Source organism: Oryx dammah, unplaced genomic scaffold, assembly GCF_014754425.2.
Source record: "Oryx dammah isolate SB20612 unplaced genomic scaffold, SCBI_Odam_1.1 HiC_scaffold_5, whole genome shotgun sequence".
In the NCBI taxonomy this organism is placed as follows: domain Eukaryota; kingdom Metazoa; phylum Chordata; class Mammalia; order Artiodactyla; family Bovidae; genus Oryx; species Oryx dammah.
Genome location: NW_024070189.1, coordinates 96,062,523 through 96,088,552, shown reverse-complemented (window position 1 = coordinate 96,088,552; position 26,030 = coordinate 96,062,523). Strand labels below are relative to the sequence as shown.

At 43.9% G+C, this 26,030-nt stretch overlaps 1 protein-coding gene and 1 pseudogene across 3 annotated transcripts; one reads left to right on the top strand and one right to left on the bottom strand.

Annotated features, from left to right (window-relative positions):
* Window positions 1-2,615: 2,615 nt before the first annotated feature.
* LOC120864001 (zinc finger protein 709-like) lies at window positions 2,616-15,302 on the bottom strand. Of its 3 annotated transcripts, none has more exons than XM_040240774.1 (4): window positions 15,073-15,302; window positions 7,255-7,381; window positions 6,862-6,922; window positions 2,616-6,485 (listed from the first exon to the last, which is right to left on the bottom strand). In XM_040240774.1, exons 1-4 carry the CDS (start codon window positions 15,073-15,075, stop codon window positions 5,516-5,518), a joined length of 1,161 nt encoding a protein of 386 aa, XP_040096708.1. In that variant the 5' UTR covers window positions 15,076-15,302; the 3' UTR covers window positions 2,616-5,515. The 3 variants fall into 3 exon arrangements, 2 of the variants coding, with proteins under 2 accessions (XP_040096708.1, XP_040096707.1); XM_040240773.1 differs by lacking the exon at window positions 15,073-15,302 and adding an exon at window positions 7,517-7,647 and having other exon boundaries at window positions 5,018-6,485; XR_005721117.1 differs by lacking the exon at window positions 2,616-6,485 and having other exon boundaries at window positions 6,698-6,922; window positions 15,073-15,232.
* Window positions 15,303-15,737: 435 nt separating this feature from the next.
* Window positions 15,738-20,428, top strand: LOC120864603 (annotated as a pseudogene).
* The last annotated feature ends 5,602 nt before the right edge of the window (window positions 20,429-26,030 follow it).

Genomic DNA, 26,030 nt, shown 5'->3' with positions numbered 1-26,030 from the left:
TCAACTCATTGGGAAAGACCCTGATGCTGGGAAAAATAGAAGGCAGAAGGGGACAATAGAAGATGAGATGGCTGGATGGCATCACCAACTCGATGGACAATGAGTTTGATGAGCAAGCTCTGGCAGTTGGTGATAGACAGGGAAGCCTGACATGCTGCAGTCCATGCAGTTGCAAAGAATTGGACAAGACTGAACTGAGTTTGTTTCTTCTAAGGAATTTATGCATTTCCTTTAACTTATCTTTAAAAATATAATTTATTTATTTATATCTGGCTGTGCTGGGTCCTTGTTGCTACACAGGCTTTTTTTCTAGTTGCGGGCAGCAGGGGCAACTCTCTAGCTGTGGTGTGCAGGCTCTCCTTGCAGTGGCTTCTCTCATTGCTGAGCAAGGGGTCTAGGGTACTCGGGCTTGGTAGTTGTGGTCTATGGGCTTAGTTGCTCCAAGGCATGTGGGATTTTTCCGGACCAGGGATTGAACCCGGGTCTCCTGTATTGGCAGGTGAATTCTTCACCACTGAGCCATCAGGGAAGTCCTGTAAGTCCTGTAATCATTTTTTTTTTTTAACCCTATAGTTCTACTTTTTAAAAACATTTAATTGAAGGATAATTGCTTTACAGAATTTTGTTGTTTTCTGTCAAACCTCAACATGAATCAGCCATAGGTATACATATGTCCCCACCCTCTTGAACCTCCCTCTCATCTCCCTCCCCATCCCATCCCTCCAGGATGATAAAGACCTCCTGTCTGTGTTCCCTGAGACATACAGCAATTCCCATTGGCTATTTTACATATGGTAACTGCACAACTGCTCTCATCTCACACGCTAGTAAATGCTCAAAATTCTCCAAGCCAGGCTTCAGCAATACACGAACTGTGAACTTCCAGATGTTCAAGTTCATTTTAGAAAAGGCAGAGGAACTAGAGATCAAATTGCCAACATCTGCTGGATCATGGAAAAAGCAAGAGAGTTCCAGAAAAACATTTATTTCTGCTTTATTGACTATGCCAAAGCCTTTGACTGTGTGGATCACAATAAACTGTGGAGAATTCTGAGAGAGATGGGAATACCAGACCACCTGACCTGCCTCGAGAAACCTATATGCAGGTCAGGAAGCAACAGCCAGAACTGGACATGGAACAACAGACTGGTTCCAAATAGGAAAAGGAGTACATCAAGGCTGTATATTGTCACCCTGCTTATTTAACCTATATGCAGAGTACATCATCAGAAACGCTGGGCTGGAAGAAACACAAGCTGGAATCAAGATTGCTGGGAGAAATATCAATAACCTCAGATATGCAGATGACACCACCCTTATGGCAGAAAGTGAAGAGGAACTAAAAAGCCTCTTGATGAAAGTGAAAGTGGAGTGAAAAAGTTGGCTTAAAGCTCAACATTCAGAAAACGAAGATCATGGCATCCAGTCCCATCACTTCATGGCAAATAGATGGGGAAACAGTGGAAACAGTGTCAGACTTTATTTTCTTGGGCTCCAAAATCACTGCAAATGGTGATTTCAGCCATGAAATTAAAAGACACTTACTCCTTGGAAGGAAAGTTATGACCAACCTAGATAGCATATTCAAAAGCAGAGACATTACTTTGCCAACAAAGGTCCATCTAGTCAAGGCTATGGTTTTTCCAGTAGTCATGTATGGATGTGAGAGTTGGACTGTGAAGAAAGCTGAGCACCAAAGAATTCATGCTTTTGAACTGTGGTGTTGGAGAAGACTCTTGAGAGTCCCTTGGACTGCAAGGAGATCCAACCAGTCCATCCTAAAGGAGATCAGTCCTGGGTGTTCACTGGAAGGACTGATGCTGAAGCTGAAACTCCGATACTTTGGCCACCTCATGCGAAGAGTTGACTCACTGGAAAAGACCCTGATGCTGGGAGGCAAGAGGGCAGGAGGAGAAGGGGACGACAGAGGATGAGATGGCTGGATGGCATCACTGACTCGATGGACATGAGTTTGAATGAACTCCGGGAGTTGGTGATGGACAGGGAGGCCTGGCGTTCTGCGATTCATGGGGTTGCAGAGTCGGACACGACTGAGTGACTGAACTGAACTGAATGTAATTTTCCATGTTACTCTTAATAGAATTTACTTCACCCTAGAATCTGACTAGAGCTATGATCTTAAGAGGTCACAGGCAAGATGGCACTGAAACAATCTTTTTAACTTGTGCAGATAAGAAGAAATGAGGGACTTTCTTGGTGGTCCAGTGGCTGGGAATCTGCCTGCCAATGCAGAGGACACAAGTTCTGTCCCTGGTCGGGTAGGATTCCACATGCCACAGGGCAACTGGGCCCATGTGTGACAAATACTGAAGCCCATGCACCCTAGAGCCTGTGCTCCACAAGAGAAACCACCACAATGAGATGTGCGCACACCAGAACTAGAGAGTAGCCCCAGCTCGCTGCAACTAGAGAAGGCCCAGGTGCAACAACAAAGACCCAGCACAGCCAAAAAAAAAAAGAGTAAGAAATTAGTTTCATGAGGAAAACTGTAACTAAAAGCAAGAAAATGACCCAAAGATAAAGTAGCTGACCTTGTACTCACAGGATAAAACTGACAAGACTGTATAAACGATTAAATGAGGAATAACGCATGGTTTTTCTGAATAGGTACTTTATTCTCTGAGGACATGAAAAACAAACTTGTTGACTAATGAACAGTTCAGAATATCGGTATAATATTTGAAATGACAAAACCTGTTTCACAAAAAATTCAAATAGAAAATACAATAAAAAACACATTGAAGGTTTATGTTCAGCTACAAGTAACAGGAAACACCCACAGCCTTCCTGACAGAAGGAAGGTGATTCTTCTTACAGGGAAACAATGGATCAAGAATGGTATTGCACAACGCACTAAAGAAGCAAATGGACATGTAGGAGAAACAAAAATATAATCCAGAGAAGAGTGGAATCAGAGGACATTCCCAACCAGAAAACTCTGAAATACTTACCTTGTAGACACAGGAAGCCTAACAGAAAAAATTCAAACTCTGCTGGATCTTTGATGTGGAAGCTATGAAGACATGGAAACTATACATGTATAACAATGGAAATCAAACACTGGTTGCTGGTGTTGATGATACTCTTCACTAAAAGTTCACGGAGTTTGGAAAATAAGCTGGAAGATGCTGTCCTTGAAGCTCCTGTGTAACTGTCTGTCTCCCAGGGTGGGGGCTCCAATATCTGAACAATGTCTGTTTTACATTTGCTTTTAAATTACACACAGGTGAGGTACTGGTGAATGCTAACAAGGAACCACAAAGAGGATGGATTTTAGAAAGTCTAGGTTCTAATATTATTCACAGGCAAGGTATCTCTACCTTGACATCTTTCGGATTAAAACAACTCTCATAGTCTATTCAGGCTTCCCAGGTGGTGCACTGATAGAGTCCACCTGCCAGTGTAGGAGATGCAAGAGACATGGGTTGTCTCTGGTTCGGAATGATCCCCTGGAATCGGAAATAGCAACCCACTCCAGTATTCTTGCCTGGAAAAATTCCATGGACAGAGGAACCTGGTGGGCTGCAATCCAAAGGGTCAAAAAGAGTCAGATATGACTGAGCACCCATGCACGCACGCACACACGTGAGCAGTCTGTTCAACTAGTCAGAAATAGAAAAAACAAATAGGAAAAATCATAATTTACCTAGTAGTATTCCCTTTCACTTTTCACTTTCATGCACTGGAGAAGGAAATGGCAACCCACTCCAGTGTTCTTGACTGCAGAATCCCAGGGATGGGGGGCCTGGTGGGCTGCTGTCTATGGGGTCACACAGAGTTGGACACGACTCAAGTGACTTAGCAACAATACTCTTTGACATCCTAGCCATACATAATATTAATTTCAAGTGATTAATAGAATGGAAATGGAAAAAGGCTCCTATACTCACCACCACCAACTGGAGTGGGTTGCCATGCCCTCCTCCAGGGGATCATCCCAATCCAGGGATCGAACCCAGGTCTCCTGCATTGCAGGTGGATTCTTTACTGTCTGAGCCACCAGGAAAGCCCAAGAATACTGGAGTGGATAGCCTAACCCTTCTCCAGGGGATCTTCCTGACCCAGGAATTGAACAGGGGTCTCCTGCATTGCAGGCAGATTCTTTACAAGTTGAGCTACCACGGAAGCCCATAAAAAATGGTAAAATATATATAATAGGTTATATATCTAGGAACTGCCACACTGATACTGAGCTGGACCCCGTGGGGCTCCTGGGGACAAGGCCTTCCTGTGTCCATCTCTTTGATTACAGGAAACAGCCTTCACTCAGCTTCCATGAACTTCCCTGAGTTCCAGTGGGTTGAGGCAAGCAGCTGTTAATCAGGGAAGGGAGGGAGTGCAAGGCCAGGGATAAAGTCAAGAGCAGCCTTGGGGCAAGGTTCTGATTCCCCGTCAGTGAACACACACAACGGTATCATTGAGCTATTTTGCAGAAACTGAAACTCCCTCAGGTGGGAGAAGTTAATGATTAAAGAGGGCCTGCTGCCCACAAACAGGTAGACCCCAGACCAGTTGGACCTCAGGTTGATGATGCTGACTCCAACTTGCCTCACCACCCCACCCGTCAGAAGAATGTCCATGAAGTGAACCTCTTTGAACGATTACTATAAAACTTTCTCAGTCTCTTCCCCAAGTGGGAACACATGGTTTTGAGGGCATTAGCCCACTGTGGCCCCCTTTGCCTAGCAAAGAAATGAAGTTATCCTTTTCTATTACACTCAAAGAGGAAAAAAAAAAATCACTATCTGAGTAAAGGAAAAAATACTACCTTTAAACCTTATGTACTGTGGTTGAAAGATAACTTACAGAAATAACTGACATTAATATTCCTTTCTGAAATGAGTAGAAATCCACCATTTAAGATTAAACTTGAAGAAAGATCTTTAGTAAACACAACACATTTATAAATTTTAAAAACAATTCCTTTGGGACTTCCCCAGCAGTCCAGTGGTTAAGACAACATGTCTCCCACTACAGGCGCATGGCTTCCATCACTGGTTGGGGAACTAAGATCCTACATGTCCCAAGCTGAGGTCAAACGAAAATACTAATAAATAAAAATAAAACAACTATTTCATGCTGAAGGTTTTCTGGAACATTAAGCATGGATTATTTTCCATCAATTTATCTCATGTTATTTACATTTACACATCTTCTCCATGGGAGTTTTTCCATATAATGATATCAGCCAATTTAAGTATTTCTGAGGCTGTTTACAAACAAGGTTTTACCTAGTAAATCCTTTTATGGATCCAGAAACTAAGATCGGAAAAGCCTTTTCCACATTCTTCACATTTTATATGATTTCCATGCAGTGTGTAGTCTCGTGGGTCTTTGAATGACTGAGACACAAACGGAAGATTTCTGACATTTCCATCAAATTGATAGGTTTAGGTTTCTGTCCAGTGTGAATTCTTTCATGCACGTCAACATAAGTGGAAAAGAAGGTTTCCCTTTTATTTCCCATTCCCAAACATTCAAAGTGTCCCCCCTGTCAACTATGGGTCTTTCGATGTATTTTTAAAAATGATGGATACCGGTACCATTTACCACACTGGTCACATTGATACGGTTTCTCTCCAGTGTGACTCCTTTCGTGTACTTTAAAAGAACTGGGATGAATGAATACTCTCTCACATTGTTTACATTTATAAGGTCCATCCCCAGTGTGTGTTATCATGTGTTTCTGAAGGGTTACATTCAATAAGAAGGCTTTCCCACATTCCTTACACTTATATGGTTTTTCTCCAGTGTGGATTCTTTCATGATTTCGAAGCGACCAGGCAGTATTCAATACTTTAGAGCATGTTTTACATACAAACGGTGTCTCTCCTGTGTGATGTCTTTTGTGGGCCTGGAAGGACCTCAAACGTTTGAAAGCTTTACCACACTGCTTACATTCATAAGGTTTTTCTCCCCTGTGAATCCTTTCATGTATTTCAATAGTTTCAGGACTTTCAAAGGTTTTTCCACATTCTGTACATTTATAGGGTTTATGTCCTTTATGAGTGCTTTCATGCATTCGTAGGTGACTGGGATAGATGAATGCTTTCTCACATTTCTGACACTTGTAAGGTAAATCTCCAGTGTGTGTTCCCATGTGTTTTCGAAAAGTTGTGTGCCACGCGAAGGCTTTGCCACATTCCTTACATTCATAGGGTTTCTCCCCTGTGTGACTCCTTTCATGGGTTTTCAGAGCACTAGGAAAAATGAATGCTATTCCACATTCTTTACATTTATATACCTTCTCACGGTACTTTCGGCGATCTCCTGATCTGTTTTCAATGTGACATTTCATGTGTCTAGTAAGGGATGAATGATACATGAAGACTTTCCCACACGCTCTGCATTCCCATGGTTTTAGATCACGAGTTCTCTTCACATTGGGAGTTGGAATAAGGTTGAAGCTTTCTTCAGAGGAATTAATGTCTTTCTTTTCACAGTGTCTCTCTGCCTTGGGATTTCTGTAAATCATGAGAATACTACTAATGATTTTTTTTCTTAATTACATTATATTTATTGTCTTTATTATGATTTATAGGAATAGTGAGGTTTTCTATCTTGTGTGACTTAGTAGAAGTCAAATAAACTGAATGCTGTTAACAGGACTTTCCCTTTTCTATTAAAAAGTGATATTCAAATATAGGCTTTATGAATACTGACTGCACACAAACTATATTTCAAACACAGAACATTTATATCACGTTTAAGAAAATTTGAGGCAGACATTTTCTAAAAACAACTAAATCTGAAGATGGAGCTATTTATTTTGTTTGCTTCCTTTTAGGTTTTCATAAGATTCTCACACGAGACATGCTTTGTACTATACATATGGCTCACCGTAATTTTCTCTCCTGGTTTTTATCCTGATCTTCAATGTCATGATCTTCCTGTTTTGCTTCTGAAATGCAGACCCAGAAAAAAGATCCCAAAGTATTAGACATTATAGAAGGTTATGTCCATAGTGAACTCTGACACTGCCCAGTTTCTTTTTTTTCTTTTCACCTCCCTGTACATCTTGTGGGATCTTAGTTTCTTAAGCAGGGATTGAACCAGGGCCACGGCAGTGAAAGTGCTGATACTTAACCTCTGGACTCCCAGGGAATTCCTTTTTTTTCCCCTACTTTCTTTACCAGTGTCCTCCCTTTCCACATTCCACATCTCTGAACAGTACAGATGGATAAGAAACACTGGCTCTCTGATTGACAAAGCAAAGGAATTCTTCATTCTTACCTACTGAGACTACATTCCTGAAGTTTTCCCGCATCACATCTCTGTAGAGTTTCCTCTGTGAGGAATCCAGTAAAACCCACTCATCCAGGGTGAAGTTTACAGCCACGTCCTCAAAGGCCAATGAGTCCTAAAACACCCCAAATATGTACACAGTAAGATGCATGAGACAGCACTCGATACCCACACTCCATTTATAGGAGGGTGATGTACTATTTTGTCATTTATAAAGAGTTATTCTATGACTTGATCATGAAAAACTTACTCTCCACATTTCCTCAATAATTTGACAGGATCATGAAGAAACGAAACCATTTACACTTCATTTCTGTGGTTACAGTGTCACTCATACCACAATCATAGCAGAGCCAGAGAATGTAGGAAAACATTAGAAATCTCATGCAGATGAAATAAATACCGTTTTAGGAACCATTTAGTTCTTGTGAAAAAATTCTTTCATTTCTTCCTTATGGTCTAAAATTTACAGTACCCCATGGGGTAGAGGATCCAGACTGCATGAGGTTTCAATGAATAAAAACTCAGCGAAAAACTGGATGGTGTTTTCTAGTCCTATCCCCTAACATCAGTGCCCAGGTGGCCTGCAGAACTCAAACGTTTAACAAAGCCCAGCTGGCCATACTGTCCCAAGGTCCTCCAAATATTTAGAAGAAATCACATGCCATTGCCTGAATATAAATACTCTTCTGCAGAAGCACTGCCTTTAAGTTGTGTAATAATTATCACAGAGTCTGTTTTTCCTTTTTTTCTATTAAAAAAAAAACTTGATGCATGTAGGAAGCAATTTCAAACTTAGACCTCATTTATGGGGAAGAAGCAATAATACATTAGGGACATTCCTGGTTCCTAAATTATATATTTTTTAAAAAGTAATATTCCAATACAGGGTTTATGAATACTGGTGGTTCAGTATTTAGGAATCTGCCTGCCAATGCAGGAGTGCTATTCGCTCAGTCGAGTCTGACTCTTTGCAACCCCTTGGACTGTAGCCCACCACATTCCTCTGTCCATGGAATTCTCCAGGCAAGAATACTGGAGTGGGTTGCCACTTCCGTCTCCGGAGTCCTTCCCGACCCAGGGATTGAACCCGCATCTCCTGCATTGCAGGCAGACTCTTTAGTGTCTGAGCCACCAGGGAAGCTCCCAAAATAGGAGACAAAAGTTTAATCCTTGGTCAGAGAAGATCTCACATGCCCTAGGGCAACTAACCCCGTGGGCCACAACTACTGAGCCTATATTCTAGAGTCCCATGCTCTCTGCAACAAGAGAACTAACCACCACAAGAAGCCATAGAGAAAATCTGTGTGTGGAGTGAAAATCCAGTAAGTTAAAACAAATAAAAAATCTAGACCACAAAATTCCTATTCTCAGGGGCCTCAGGGCAGCTTCCAGCCAAATTTTAGAACATATAGGGCAATTATGTGCTGGAAAATCTCTTTTTTATCACACTCTTAACAGTACACCCTGAGCCTTACTGCCCTTAAGTAATAGGTTAAGAGCTACAGTTTACAAGAGAGTTCACCAATGTTCATAATACTCTGACGGTGAATTTTCTCATAATTATAAAAGATGTAAGACTTTCATCATTGGCTTCCTTCAAAAGGACATGAAGTCTCCATCCTGCAATTTCAGGAACAAGTGTTTCCCAAGCAGCCACTACAGCCACTGCCAGATGAATCTAGTCTGGGATTTGTGAATTTAGAAGTCATGATTCTCCATGTCACAAGAGGAGAATAAAAAACTTGAAATGAACAAGTCCTCCCAGAGTCATGAGAGCACCGATTCAAAGGGCAAACTGGTGTCCTAAAAGTGTAAAACAGAAAAGAAACGACTTTAAATAAATGCCCCAAATATTCTGTTCTTAGGGCCTGTTACCAAAAAACTCTGTTTCACCAGAGTCTCACATAAAGACAAAAAAAATATATAGAACACAATATCCATGACCCTCACATGACCTTCTTTAGTAGAAGACTTAGATACACACGATGAAAATAACGGAAGGAGAAGAGAGACAAAAATAAGTAACAACTGGTAAGATTTTCCTAATACTAATGACGAATCTCAGTTGAATAAGAAAAATGAAAACACCTAAAATAGAGATGAAAGTGTATTGTAATCAAATAGAGAAAAAAAAAAAAGGCAAAGAGACTATACTGTCAGAAGGCAGAAATACACTTTTGATATAGAGAAACAAAGACTAGAATCAACTTGGAGTTCTTTTCAGGAAAACAAAAAAATACAAGCAAGAACCAAATGGATTGTATTTAAAGACCAACAGATACACAGAGATTAGAAGAAACCTGACAAAATGATTAAAAGGTCCATTCTCCAAAAAGTGTCTTTCACATGTACATACATATCAACAAAGTGGCAAACTATATAAGGCAAGACATGAAAAAGGCAGGGAGGACTCCTGGGCAATTATCTGGAGAAAAACATGATTAGAAAAGATACATGTGCCCCAATGTTCATTGCAGCACTGTTTAACAATAGCCAAGACATGGAAGCAACCTAAATGTTCATCGACAGAGGAACAGATAAAGAAGATGTGGTACATATATACAATGGAATATTACTCAGCCATTAAAAAGAATGAAATAATGCCATCTGCAGCAACACGGATGGACCTGAGTGTCATCTTGCCTGGAGAATCCCAGGGGTCGGGGAGCCTGGTGGGCTGCCGTCTATGGGGTCGCACAGTGTCAGACATGACTGAAGTGACTTAGCAGCAGCAGCAGAGAGTGTCATACTGAGTGAAGTCAGACAGAGGAGAAATATCTTATGATATCCCTTACATGTGTAATCTAAAAAGAAATGATACAAATGAACTTACTTACAGAACAGAAACAGACTCTCAGAATGAGTTTATGGTTGAGGGTGAGGGGAGGAGACAGAGAGTTAGGGATGGACATATACACACTGTTATATTTAAAATGGATAACCAACAAAGACCTACTGTATAGCACATAAAACTTTGCTCAATATTATGTAGCAGCCTGGATGGGAGGGGAGTTTAAAAGAGAATGCTGCTGCTGCTAAGTCGTGTCAATCATGTCCGACCCTGTGCGACCCCATAGACGGCAGCCCACCAGGCTCCTCTGTCTCTGGGATTCTCCAGGCAAGAACACTGGAGTGGGGTGCCATCGCCTTCTCCGGAAAAGAGAGTAGGTATGTATATATTTATGACTCATCCCTTCCCTGTTCACCTGAAACTATCACAACATTGTTAATTGGCTATATCCCAGTACAAAACAAAAAACTAAAAAAAAAAAAAAAAAAAAAAACTGAACTGAACAGCACCATGAAACAACTCAGTTTAATTGTAATCTAAGAAATGATCAATGTGACGAAAGCAAAATTGACATTCTTTTCAAATACACATGGAACATTCAACAAGACAGAACATTTTCTGAAACATAAAACTAACTTAAGGGGCTTCCCCGATGGTCTAGTGGTTAAGAAACCACCTGCCAATGAAGAGGGCGCAGGTTTGACCCCTGGTACAGGAAGATCCCACATGATGATGGGGCAACTAAGCCTGTGCGCCACCACAACTACTAAAACGCACCCACACCCACAGCCTGAGCTCCACAAGAGAAGACACCACAATGAGAAGCTTGCACGCCACAACTAGAGAGTGGCCCGTGCTGCAAGGAAGACTCAGCACAGCCAAAAATAAATAACTAGTATTAAAAAAAAAAAAAAACCTTAAGAAATCTGAAAGAACAAAAATCATATCAACTATGTTCTTAGAACTCAAAGGCATTCCTCTAGCAATCAATACAAGCAAGAGTTGGAAAATCTCCTAACACACAGAGATTCAACAGCATATCTCTAAACAATAAATGGGATTAAAGAGGTCTCAAGAGAAATTAAAATTTACATAGAGCTAAACTGTGGGATGATGCAAAAGCAGTATCTACAGAGAAAATTATGCCATCATCAAATACACTCAGAAAAAACAAAGGTCTGTAAACAATAAATGCAAGCATTTATCTTAGGAAACAACAAAGAGAAGAGCATAAAATCACAAAGAAAGTGGAATAAATTATAAAAATCAGAAAGGAAATTAATATAATTGAAGGAGAAGAAAACTTAAGCCAGATCTTTGACAAGATTAATAACACTGATAAACATCTAGTCAATAGACTACAAGGGTAGATAGAAATTATTAGTATCAGAAAGGAACAGAGAGGGAAATGAAAATTTAAAAGGATTTTGTAAAATCCAGCACCCACTTATAATCACAAATAAGTAACAGAGGGAATATCTATTCTTGATGAAAGAAGATATTCATGAATCCTGTAGGTAAAAGCAAATATTTATTCTCTAGGGCATAATTGGGCTTCCCAGGTGGCTCACACTGGAGAATCCCAGGGATGGGGGAGCCCGGTGGGCTGCCGTCTATGGGGTCGCACAGAGTGGGACACGACTGAAGCGACTCAGCAGCAGCAGCAGCAGGTGGCTTTCATGGTAAAAAAATCAGCCAGCCAATGCAGGAGATGTGGGTGCAATCCCGGGGTCGGGAAGATTCCCCTGAAAAAGGCAATGGCTACCCACTCCAATATTCTTGCCTGGGGAATCCCATGGACAAAGGAGCCTGGCGGGCTACAGTCCATGGGGGTCACAAACAGCTGGACATGACTGAGCAACTAACACTTTTTACACTTCATTTATCTCTGTGAAACATCTGAAAGTTTCTCCAACAATAGATAACTGGAGGTCCCGAGACTGAAAAAAATCTATTGTTCTCCTATAGATCCACAGTGAACTTGGACAACGAAGGAAAGGCAATTCAAACAAAGTATTTTCAACAAATATGGCTGGAAATAATGGATATTCACAAAAACACACAAACAAACAAAACAAATATAGACATAGGATTTATACATCTCACCAAAAAGCCCTGAAAACGTATCACAGATCTAAATGTAAAATGCATAAGTAGGACTTCCCTGGTGGTTCAGGGGCTAAGAGTTCATGTTCCCAAATGCAGGGGGCTCGAATTCAATTCCTGGTCAGGGAACAGGATTCCACATGTCAAAACTAAGACTTGGCACAGCCAAATAATATGTAAATAAATGAGAAAATGTTTTTTAAGATTCAAAAGTAACAAACTTCTGGAACATATCATAGGATGAAATCTAGGTCACCTTGGGTTTGGTGATGAATTTTCAAATATAACAACAAACACAAGGTCTGTAAAAGAAAAAAAAGTATAATTTAACACCATTAAAATTTTTTTAAAAAGTCTCTTCTATGGAGGTGATATATGTGTATATATAGCTGATTCATGTTGTTGTACAGCAGAATTGTAACATTGTAAAGCAGTTATGAAAGTGAAAGTGTTGTCACTAAGTGAGTCCGACTCTTTGTGACCCCATGGACTGTAACCCGCCAGGCTCCTCTGTCCATGGAATTCTCTAGGCAAGAATACTGGAGTGGATTGGCATTTCCTACTCCAAGGGATCTTTCCGACCCAGGGATTGAACCTGGGGCCCCCGCATTGGCAGGTGGGTTCTTTACCACTGAGCCACCAGGGATGCCCTAAGATGGGGGGGGGGAGTGGAATTTGGTACCCTTACCACGGAAGACAGGAGCTTTTTTCCAAAACAAAATATACTCATAATATGTAAATTAAGGTCCACAATCACACTGTTATTTGTCCAAATAAGGTTAACTCATATTCACACAGAACCCGCACATAAATACCTGTAGAGCTTTATTCACAACTGTCATGAGTTGAAAGGTAAGCAAGATATCTTTCAAGAGTCAAATAATCAGCAGTATATCCACATGATGAAACTGTTGTTCAGTTGCTCAGTTGTGTCCGACTCTTTGTGACCCCATGGACTGCAGCACACCAGGCTTCCCTGTCCTTCACCATCTCCTCCTCAGTCATCCCCTTCAATCTCTGGCAGGTGGATTCTTTACTACTGAGCCACCAGGGAAGAAATCAAGCTATGAAAACACACCAGGATAGCTCAAAAGTATATTGCTAACAAGAAGAAGAAAATCTGACAAAGCTATAAACGGTATGATTCCAAGTATATAAGTGCCTTCAAGTACTTCCCCTTGAAGGCGCCAAGGGGGCCTTAGCCTGAAAACACTGACCTCAGGCTCTGCTCTCCCTTTAAAGGGCTCTCTACCACCACTGAAATTTTAAATATACAAACTCTGTCTGACTAATTCAGGAAAATTACTCAAACCCAATGTTTATGTGGAAATGAGAGAAGAAAATTACAAGTCACTTTTACTACTCTACCCACAAAACCCCAAGTATCTATTCCTTTCAGAAAATATATATCAATTAATATTTCCAGGGCAAGTTTATTTTCTACATAATTAATCATACTTGAATACTTTTAGTCTGCAAGTCTAAATCCTATAATGCCATTTGAAATCAACCAATAGTACAGTCCAAAATAAATCACCATACTCACTCAGGGAATAAAAAAGTCAAACAAAAATTCTTCACAAATGGAATGTAATACTAGAATTTATTACCCCCTGAAATTAACCTCTCTTAGCTCGTACCAGGTTCTATTAATTAAACACATTTTACACTATTGGAAAAAAAAAAAAAGAAAAGAAACTTAAATTAAGGAGTAAATCTTTTGAAGGGGAGCTAACATAGTAACTGACACGGTAGATCCAGAAAAGTTTTCAAAAAATCCTCTAGGTGGTCTCCCCGGTGGCTCAGAGGTAAAGACAGGAGACATGGGTTCCATTCCTATCCTGGGACGATCCCACATGCGGGTGACCTACTAAGACAGTGCTCTAGAGACCGGAGCCAACTACTGAGCTCACCTGCCCCGAGACCCCTGCTCCGAGGCGGCAGGGGTGACCACTGCAATGAGAAGATCAAGCAATGCAGCCAAGAAAGGCCCCCGCTTTTCGCGACTGGAGAAGGGCCCGCGCAGAGGCAAAGGCCCAGCACAGTCAAAAATGAATAGATGAATTAAAAAAAAAGAAATTCGCCACGAAAGAACTTCTTCTAGGATATCTGTTCTCAATAAAAAAAAAAAAAAAAATCGGGAACGTAAAGGATTTCATACAACCTACTTCCCAATGGTTATTTTCGCGGCTTGCCGCTCAGGTAAAATATCCACAGACCAACCCCACCCCGCCCCGCCCCGCCCCGCCCCTTGAAAATATGCCATCCACGACTCCGCAAACAGGATGAACAGTTAGAACATTGCTTGTGTTTAAATGCACCGCAGAGACAAACAGCTGATAAGTAATTCGAATCCGAGAGGCGAAATCGACTTTGAGAATGAAGGGAACGATCTGGAAATTTAATGATTCATTGCCAGCCCTACAAAGCTGCTCTAGAGGGCTAAGGTGTTCAATTTTAAGAGTCCACTTCCCAAATATTCGGAAAACTCAGAGGAAACCCGGCGCTCCCCCTCTCCTTCCTGCAGAAAAGATGGTCTGGGACCCCTCAGACAAGAGCTAATCCCACGACAGAACCCTGGACAAGTCCCGATTGTCTCCTGAAGACCTTGCACGTGGTCAGCGCACAATCTAGGGGAGAAGAGGGTCTGCAGGCGCAGAACCAGCGGGCAGAGGCTCCGGGGCGGAAGTTTCTTCCGGAAGTGACAAGATTGGACGCCCGGGGACCCGGCTGCTGGCGAACAGCCCTGCTGAGAACCCGAGGGGACTGAGATCCGAGCGGAGCCCCAGACAACGCGTATCTGCACACTCCAGGGGTGAACACGAGGGGCCAGTTCAAAATGGCGGGTTTCCGCCGATTCCCACTAGTCCTACCGCGGCGTCCGATGCCCTGGTCAGCACACTCACCATTTCCAGGTCTCCTAGGACTGAGTCCCTCCCAGAGACGACCACCAGAGCGACAGAAGATGCACGAGAATGACCAGGCCAGTGAACCAGACAGAACACGAAACCTGCGCAGTGCGGAAAAAGAGAGGAAGGCCACGTAGCGGGACATCGCCCCGCCCATCTGCCTCAGCGTCCTCTTGGTTGGACAGATCCCAAAGCCCCGCCCCTTGGGCCTAAGTGACAACTTGTGGGAGGTGAGGTGAGCCCAGACCCTCGTGCCTGTCACTTTTGCTGCGTTGTTGTTATTGTTGTGCTTAGTACTCGGTCGTGTCCGACTCTTTGCGACCCTGTGATAGAAGACGTTTTCCTGGCTAAGATTGCTTTTAGGCCTGGAAAGTCACATGGACGGAGGAGCCTGGTGGGCTGCAGTCCATGGGGTTGTGAAGAGTCGGACACGACTGAGCGACTTCACTTTCATTTTTCACTTTCATGCATTGGAGAAGGAAATGGCAACCCACTCCAGTGTTCTTGCCTGGAGAATCTCGGGGATGGGGGAGCCTGGTGGGCTGCCGTCTCTGGGGTCGCACAGAGTCGGACACGACTGAAGCGACTTAGCAGCAGCAGCAGCAGCTCCTCCTGCCCTGGGATTCCTGATTCAGTTTGAAGGAGCAAGTACAGATAAGAGGATGGCCCAGGCCAGACCTGCCAGGAACAAGTTTTTTGAGTCCACCAGGGGTCAAGGGCTTGGTGTAAGGTTGTGTGGCCAGGCATGAAATGTGCTTCCTTTTAAGAAAAGCAGACACTTAAATGTGAACTCCCCTCTGCAGTAAAGGGGCCTGATGCATTTTCATCTTTGGTCCTTGACTGCTCTGAGCCTTCTGCCCATCCCTGCACTACCCCCACTCATTAGGTACTTAAGCTGAAGAATCCTAGAGCACTTGGCTCTCTGTTCAGTTCAGTTAAGTTGCTCAGTCGTGTCCGACTCTTTCAGACCCCATGAATCGCAGCACGCCAGGCCTCCCTGTCCATCACCATCTCCCAGAGTTCACTCAGACTCACGTCCATCGAGTCAGTGATGCCATCCAGCCGTCTCATCCTCAGTCGTCCCCTTCTCCTCCTGCCCCCAATCCCTCCCAGCATCAGAGTCTTTTCCAATGAGTTAACTCTTCGCATGAGGTGGCCAAAGTACTGAAGCTTCAGCTTCAGCATCAGTTCTTCCAAAGAAATCCCAGGGCTGATCTCCTTCAGAATGGATTGGTTGGATCTCCTTGCAGTCCAAGGGACTCTCAAGAGTCTTCTCCAACACCACAGTTCAAAAGCATCATTTTTTCGGCGCTCAGCCTTCTTCACAGTCCAACTCTCACATCCATACATGACCACAGGAAAAACCATAGCCTTGATTAGACGGACCTTAGTCGGCAAAGGAATGTCTCTGCTTTTGAATATGCAATCTAGGTTGGTCATAACTTTTCTTCCAAGGAGTAAGCATCTTTTAATTTCATGATCTGCAGTGATTTTGGAGCCCAAAAAAATAAAGTCTGACACTGTTTCTACTGTTTCCCCATCTATTTCCCATGAAGTGATGGGACCAGATGCCATGATCTTCGTTGTCGAATGTTGAGCTTTAAGCCAACTTTTTCACTCTCCTCTTTCACTTTCATCAAAAGGCTTTTTAGTTCCTCTTCACTTTCTGCCATAAGGGTGGTGTCATCTGCATATCTGAGGTTATTGATATTTCTCCCGGCAATCCTGATTCCAGCTTGTGTTTCTTCCAGTCCGGCATTTCTCATGATATACTCTGCATAGAAGTTAAATAAGCAGGGGGAGAATATACAGCCTTGACGTACTCCTTTTCCTATTTGGAACCAGTCTGTTGTTCCATGTCCAGTTCTGGCTGTTGCTTCCTGACCTGCATACAGATTTCTCAAGAGGCAGGTCAGGTGATCTGGTATTCCCATCTCTCTCAGAATTCTCCACAGTTTACTGTGATCCACACAGTCAAAGGCTTTGGCATAGTCAATAAAGCAGAAATAGATGTTTTTCTGGAACTCTCTGGCTTTTTCCATGATCCAGCAGATGTTGGCAATTTGATCTCTGGTTCCTCTGCCTTTTCTAAAACCAGCTTGAACATCAGGAAGTTCACGGTTCACGAATTGCTGAAGCCTGGCTTGGAGAATTTTGAGCATTACTTTACTAGCCTGTGAGATGAGTGCAATTGTGCGGTAGTTTGAACATTCTTTGGCATTGCCTTTCTTTGGGATTGGAATGAAAACTGACCTTTTCCTGTCCTGTGGCCACTGCTGAGTTTTCCAAATTTGCTGGCATATTGAGTGCAGCACTTTCACAGCATCATCTTTCAGGATTTGAAACAGCTCAACTGGAATTCCATCACCTCCACTAACTTTGTTCGTAGTGATGCTTTTTAAGGCCCACTTGACTTCACATTCCAAGATGTCTGGCTCTAGATTAGTGATCACATCATCATGATTATCTGGGTCGTGAAGATCTTTTTTGTACAGTTCTTCCGTGTATTCTTGCCACCTCTTCTTAATATCTTCTGCTTCTGTTAGGTCCATACCATGTTAGGAGGTCTGAATCACTCAACCTCTTCTGGTGCCAATGTTGCAGGAGAAGCCAATTCTGATTCCATGTTAAAACTGTTGTTAAAACATTTGACTTGCTTTTCATTGCTTTTGTTATTATAGTCATACATAACGACAAGCCCTTGACCCCTGGAGGACTCCAAAACCTTGTTCCTGACAGGTCTGGCCTGAGCCATCTTCTTATCTGTACTTGTTCTTTCTTCAAACTGATACATAAAGCTTCCCTGATGGCTCAGTTGGTGAAGAGTCTGCCTGCAATGTCAGAGACCCAGGGTCGATCCTTGGGTGGGGAAGATCCCCTGGAGAAGGAAATGGCAAAATACTTCAGTATTCTTGCCTGGAGAATTCCATGGACAGAGGAGCTTGGTTGGCTGCAGTCCATTGGGTCACAAAGAGTCGGACACTGAGTGACTAACACTTTCACTTTCAATGGCCTGTCTCAGACGACCCTGCCAAAGGGCGTTTGTTCAGATCACAGGGAGATAAGCTGACTCTGCCCCCTGTGAAAAGAGATTGACACATCGCTTCCAAAGGCTAGCCATTCTCTGAGATGTTTTGCAAGACTGATGGCCCTTTTTGCTTTACTTCCCCATTGTCTCTCCCTCTCTATTCTGGCCTTTTGTTGTTTTTTTAAATTTTAATTGGAGGATAATTGCTTTACAATATTGTGCTGGTTTCTGCCATACATCAACATATGATGTTGAGGGCACATATGTGCCCTCCCTCTTGAACCTTCCTCCCATCTCTCACCCCCATCTCACCCCTCTAGGTTGTCACAGAACACTGGATTGAGCTCCATCCCACTGGCTATCTGTTTTACATATTGTTGTTGTTCAGTTACTAAGTCGTGTTGGACTCTGCGAACCCACCAGCTGCAGCACGGCCAGACTTCCCTGTCCTTCAGTATCTCCCGGAAGAGTTTGCTCAGACTTAGGTTCATTGAGTCAGGGATGCCATCCAACCATCTCATCCTTTTCCCCCCTCTTCCCCTCTTGCCCTCACTCTTTCCCAGCATCAGGGGCTTTTCCAAAGAGTCTGCTCTTTGCATCAGGTGGCCAAACTATTGGAGCTTCAGCTTCAGCATCAGTCCTTCCAATGAATATTCAGGGTTGATTTCCTTTAGGATTGACTGGTTTGATCTCTTTGCTGTCCGAAGGACTCTCAAGAATCTTCTTCAGCGGGCCGGGTTGTGGGCTGTCTGGGGGTGAGGGGCTCGTGGGCTGGGGCCCTGGCCTGGGCGCATCCCGGCGGTGGCAGCGGCGGTGCCTGGGTGGCCGAGAGCCTGAGCTTTCCTCGCCGGCCGGGGCCTGCCCTTGACCCTCCTCTCCCCTCGCCCTTTCCTTCCCCCACCGTGTCCCCCTCTCCGCCCCCCCGGCAACGGAGGGCGGGGCAGCTGTGTTCCCGTCTGTCCCTCTCCCCCCGACCCGCCGGTGACGTTTAGGACACGTGCGCGGAGGACGCGCTTGTGACTGGGGAGAAGGGGGCGGCGGGGGCGGCGGGAGGAGGCGCTGGATGGGGAGAGAGGGCCCCCACTTCCTCCTGCTCGCCGGCTCCCTGGCCTGGGACCGTCCGGGCGTCCTCGCACCCGCACCCGGCGCGGCCACCCTTCCTCTCCTCTCCACAGCACCCCCGCCCCGCTCCGCGGGCGCCCGCCCATGCCCGGCACCGCGGGTCTGCTCCGCACTCCGGGCCCCCTCTTCAGCCGGCACCGCTCACCTCCCCCCGCCCCGCCCCGCTCCGTCTCCGAGCCGGGCTGGTTTCGGAAACGCCCTTACAGCAGCAGGCAGAACGCAGGCTGGAGCTAGAAGAAAGCGGCCAGCACTACTCTCACATGGTTAAAAAAACCCCAAGGGCAAAGGAAGAGCTGCACCCCGAAGTCAAGATAGCCCCAAGACTCCAAAATCTCCCTCAGAAAAAACACGGTATGATACATCCCTTGGTCTGCTCACCAAGATGTTCATTCAACTACTGAGCCAGTCACCTGATGGGGTCTCAGATTTGAACAAGGCAGGAGAGGTGCTGAAAGTGCAAAAGAGAAGAATTTATGACATCACCAACGTCCTGGAAGGCGTCCACCTCATTAAGAAGTCTAAAAACAACAGGCAGTGGATGGGCTGCCGTCTAACTGAGGACAGGGGCATACAGGCCAGTGTCAAGGGGTGTCAAAAGTGACTGAGCTCAGTCAGGAAGAGAAGAAATTAGATGAACTGAACCAAAGCTGCACCCTGGACCTCAAACTGTTAACTGAGGATTCAGAGAATCAAAGGTTAGCTATGTTACCTATCAAGATATTTGAAAAATTAGTGGCCTTAAAGACCAAACTGTTAATAGTTGTGAAAGCCCCTCCAGAAACATGACTTGAAGTGCCTGACCCAATAGAGAGCCCAAAAATACATTTGGCAAGTACCCAAGGACCTATTGAGGTTTATTTGTGTCCAGAAGAGACTGAAACACACAGTCCAATGAAAGCAAACAACCAGGACCATAAAGGGAATATCTCTAAGCCCACTTCCAAAGACTTGGCTTCAACCAACTCAGGACATAGTGATTGCTTGATTTCTATGACAAACCTTTCTCCTCTGGCCTCCCCAGCCAACCTTTTACAGCAGACTGAGGACCAAATTCCTTCCAACCTAGAAGGACCATTTGTGAACATACTGCCTCCCTTGCTCTAAGAGGACTATCTCCTAAGCCTCAGGGAGGAAGAAGGCAACGATCGCTTTGATGCTTACGATTTGAAAAGCTTCTGCTTTTCAACTACACGTTATGTGTAGTTGATTATCCTTTGTGTGAACTTTTATAAAGCAATATGTTTTTATTATGAAACCAGAACATGTGTCATGCAGTGTTGTCTCTTCCTCCTATCTTCCTCCAAGATAGTATCTTGAAGTAAACTACAGATTTCAGACCGAAGCTGACATTTTACTGAATTAAAAAACAAACAACTGCCTATCAAGGCACAGTTACAGGCTCCCTTGGGAAAGCTCTGCCTTGCCCCAGGCTCCAAAATCTCCTAGATGAGTCAGCAAGTGAGAAAATGTGCAATCAGGTGTCTCTCACCGGTCCTCTGCCTCCCCAGCTCCCTCCCTCCTGGATTGGCTTGCTGTGTCTGAGGGATTATGGGCTGTAGAATGGGGTCTGGCCACCTGGCCCATTCAAAAGCAGCAATTTTCCTTAATAGCATTTCAAGTCGTGCCTTCTCCACAGAATGCATGTCTTTGGGGTCTGCTAATTTGGGGTGGAAATTGCAGGCACTGTAAACTTGAAGTCATGCAACAGTATGAAATGGATTTCTTCAGCTCTTCTTAGGAATATTTAAATTACTGTCACACTCAGTTTAAGCCATGGACTGCGTGTACCACTCTGAGGCCAAGAGATCTTCCACATCCTTTCGGATGAAGAAACTGTTGTCTAATATTCATCCAGATACAGAGTTCTGCCCCTCTAAGCTGCTGTGGAGTTTCCTGTCTCCATAAACCCCTCCCACTCTGTTGCCCCTGTCGGGGGAGTTTGTTATTTCCTCAGGTCTGTCTTGTTGCAACAAAAATTTGAAGCAACAGATGGACCAGTGTTACAGTTCCAGGTTACAACTCAGTTTTATTTAGAAAGTAAAGGAAAATACATCCTCCAGTTGTGAGGGCATGCCAACCCAAAAGACCCGAAGAGAAGAGAGGCCCCTTGGCCCAATTTTGGCTCCCCCTTTTATATGTTTTTTTTTTTTTTCTCCTCCCCCTGAGCCTGCCCTATGTAAATTGGTCTAGCATGGAGGCTGTTTGTTTTACCTGAGGTTCTCTCTCTGATCTTCCGACCTTCCTATGTTCTATTTTAGTGGGCTTTTCCCTTCCTTGTCTTTTAGCCACCACCATTCTGGACTCCTTTTTCCTATTCTGACTGCCTAACACCCCCAATGTATTTGTAAATCTGAAGTTTGTAGCAAGTGACTACTTAGGAGTTCTTTGTGGATTGTTTTAATTTTTTTTTCTTTTTTTTAGCTGCCATTTAAGCATTCCTGTGGCCCCTATCAACCATTTCAATATAATTGTTTACTTTGAAGCGGTTTTTCCTAATTCAAATTATTTTAAGCAGAGGTAGAGAACCTCTACTGATCAGAGCATGTGTGATCTAAGGCTTAACAGCCTAGGGGAGAATCTTCACCCCATCTCACTTTCTTCCCCAGGAGGGGGTGCTCGGAGTGAGTGGAGCTCGCTGACAGGGGGGCGGTCCATTGGAGAGAACAGGTCAGATGACATTGCAGCCCCAAGGAGCAGCAGGTGTGGATGGATCCCTTCGTCCCTTGGGCTTCCCAGGCCCCCTGTGACTGGGGAAAGGGCTCTTATACTGCACTCAGAAAGACCACTTCTCAGGATGGGGTCTGATGGAGAAGTCTTTGTGGAGAAGGACGTCCCCTGTCGTGAGTAGCATGCTATCAGTGGCACTTAGCTTCAGCCCTCGAGAGGAGGGAGCTCCCACTGTGTCGGGGGCTACAGGAGTCCTGGCCAGAACTCCCTGTTCCCCCTTTCACTGTGAAGGAGCAGGCTGGACCAAGGAAAGCTGGGGCTGTAGGAAAAAACGTAGGGCAGGATGCCAGGGCATCTCCCACTTAACTCTTCAGGAATGGCATCCCAAGTTGGAGGCTTCCTGATAGTGACAAAATCCTACCAGTTGAGTCCAAGAATGGCCATCTCCCACTGGGAATGTGGCAGAGCACCTCACATCCATTCCTTGGATGCTAACGACTGTGGGAATGAGGGAGTCATCTAAAAAAATAAATAAATAAACCTCAACACAAAGAACAGTTGAGTTGAATCACTGTTGTGCCCGACACAGTGGGAGGCACATGGTAGGCACTCGATTCAACAGGATGGGGAAAAAAAAAAATATTGGGTTAGCCAAAATGTTCATTTGGGCCTTTCCATACCATCTTACGGAATATCCCTTACTTATATCCTTTAGAAAAGTACAAAACAAACCCACGAAAGCCCAAGCCGATGACAGGCACTCCCCTAGTGCCTGAATGCCATCAGATCCTGAGTCACAGTAGAGGCTTCAGAGACCTCCGTTCCTGCCTCTGGAGTTTCCCGTCAGGCCCGAATCTGTACACAGGCTTCTAACCAAGGTCCTGCCCTGGCCCTGTACTGTATGCCACTCAAGCTGCGATTATGCGTCCTGAGAGAGCTGTGCTGAAAACAGATAGCCCTGAAGATAGGACCCCCTCATTCAGATTCTCGTTATGAATTGGAGCCTGTAAGCAGCACTCCAAGAGTTCAGCACAGCGATGGAGACCCCCTTGAGACAAGATACAGCTGATTCTGGGACACCTCCCCCCCACACACGATAACCTACTTGCAGGAGGAGGGGGCCTCCCCTCTCCTGGGTCCCTCGCCAGGTGCCAGGTGATGAAGGAGGTCACCCCTTTCCAGACCGCTAGGCCCCCTGTGGGCTCCTTAGGATTCCCTGAGTGAAGAGCAAGGAGAGTTCATAGATTTCAGAATGATTATCTCCACATTCATACGTGATCCAGCTCTTCACGCCTTAGTTGGGACATTCTGCTGAAGGAGGGGACTCAAGGGTTCACAACAGACCCAACATCAGCCTGTCATCTTAGCCCTGACCAGCAGTTGGCTTGGACAGCATGTGTGTACAAACTCCTGGGTGACTGATCATCTAAGAGTTGATGAGAAAAGAATTCTGGGAATCTCTTCCCTACCAGATACCCATGATCTACATCAAGGTAACACTTGTCTGTATATATATTGAGGCCTCGCCAGGACACTCTTGTCCACATCAGAGCCCCAGGTACTGCTGATAGTAACCAAGGCACTCATTTCACTTCTCAGGACATCTGCTGGAACACGGCATTCAGTGGAGTTTTACCCTCTCTTCCAAGTCTCAGGGTTCAGGCCTCATAAGAGCACCATAATGGCTCACTGAAATAAATTTAAATCAGTTGAATGAAAGATGACCTTTTCCAGTTATCAGTCATCATCCAAGATCAATATTAATAAATCTGTCTTTATCTTTTTTTCTAATACACTTATTTATGGCAGTTTTAGATTTACAGAAAACTTGATGAGAAATTAAACAGAATTCCCACATAACCCCCTGTGCCTCTGGATAGTTTGCCCTATTTTTAATAATTTGTATGACTGTGGTATGTTTGTTACATTCAGTGAGCTAATATTGATGCATTAAAATCTACATGTAAAATTGCTTTGATTCTCTGTGTTATGGGGTTGGCCAAAAGGTTCCTTTGGGTTTTTCCATAAGATGTCACAAAAAATCCAAATGAACTTTTGACCCACCCAATAAACTGTCTGGACTTTGACGTTACGAAATAACGTCTTTCATTTCTGTATCTTGTACTTTCGCTCTTCTAAAAATCCCTTGTGCTCCGCCTCTTATTTTCCCCCTCCCACCCCAAATCATTGGCAACCAAAGATCTTTCACTTTCTCATAGTGTTGTCATTTCCAGAAAGATATAATCACTTAGCAATCTTATTTTAAGGTTTCTCCATGTCTTTTTGGCTTGATACCTCATATCCTTTGATCACTGAATAATATTTCATTGAATGGATGTTCTCATGATTATTTTCTCTATTGTTTATTGGACGATATCTTGGTTACTTGTAAGGCTTGGCAATCACGAATAAAACTCTTATAAAAATTCATAATTAGGTGTTTTATGAACCTAAGTTTCAGCTCATTTGGGGAAACAGAAAGGGACATGCTGGAGTGGGTGGAAAGAATGGGTTTAGTTTTAAGAAACTGCCTGTTTTCCAAACTAGGCATCAGTTCAGTTCAGTCGCTCCGTCGTGTCCAACTCTCTGCAACCCCATGGACTGCAGCGTGCCAGGCCTCCCTGTCCATCCCAACTCCCGGAGTTTAGTCAAGCTCATGTCCATTGAGTCGGTGATGCCATCCAACATTCTCATCCTCTGTCATCCTCTTCTCCTCCCACCTTCATTCTTTCCCAATCAGGGTCTTTTCAAATGAGTCAGCTCTTCGAATCAGGTGGCCAAAGTATGGAGTTTCAGCTTCAACATCAGTCCTTCCAATGAATATTCAAGACTGATTTCCTTTAGGATGGACTGATTGGATCTCCTTGCAGTCCAAGGGACTCTCAAGAACCTTCTCCAACACCACAGTTCAAAAGCATTAATTCTTCAACACTCAGCTTTCTTAATAGTCCAACTCTCTCATCCATACATGACCACTAGAAAAACCATAGCCTTGACTAGATGGACCTTTGTTAGCAAAGTAATGTTTCTGCTTTTGAATATGCTGTCTAGGTTGGTCATAACTTTTCTTCCAAGGAGTAAGCATCTTTTAATTTCATGGCTGAAACTAGGCATATCATTTTACATTTCCACCAATAGTGAGTGGGGGTTCCTGTTACTGCACATCTTCTCTATTGTTCAGTGTTTGTTCTTGATGATTCGATTTGAGCCATAATAGTAAGTATCTAGTCATATTTCCTTCTTTTATTTGCAGAGACATTACTCTGAATGTCTGAAAGAAAAGGTGTGGCCTTGGGAATTTTGGCAAAACACTGAGGGCCTCACCAGCAATCTATTGCTTATCTAAGCAGAGAATCAGATGTAATTTCACGTGAGTGGCCCCACTGCCTAAGAGTCATTGGGGCAGTGGCTTTATTAACACCTGAAGCTTTAAAAATAATTAATGGACGAAAACTTACTGTACTGCCTTCTCATGATGGGAATGGAATCTTAAATTCTAAGTTTAATATTTGGATGACAGACAGTAGGCTTCTTAAATATCAGTCACTGTTGTTAGGAGGACTAGTAACTAAGCTTAAAGTTTGTGAAAATTTAAATCCTGCCACTTTCCTTCCTGAGAAGGAAAATGAAACACCTGATCACGATTGTTCCCAATTTCTAACTTTATGCAGCTTGGGAGGATCTAATGGATACCCCATTAGACAATCGTGACATGGAAATATTTACAGATGGTAGTTCTTTGTTCGGTATGCTGTGGTGACTGCTGAACAGGTTTTAGAAGCAAAACCTCTCCCCCAGGGAACCAGTGCTCAGTTAGCGGAGCTTGTGGCTCTGACCCAAGCTCTCAGTTCAGTTCAGTTCAGTTCAGGCGCTCAGTCGTGTCTGACTCTTTGCAACCCCATGAATCGCAGAACGCCAGGCCTCCCTGTCCATCACCAACTTCCGGAGTTCACTCAGACTCATGTCCATCGAGTCAGTGATGCCATCCAGCCATCTCATCCTCTGTCGTCCCTTTCTCCTCCTGCCCCAAATCCCTCTCAACATCAGAGTCTTTTCCAATGAGATGGCCAAAGTACTGGAGTTTCAGCTTTAGCATCATTCCTTCCAAAGAAATCCCAGGGCTGATCTCCTTCAGAAT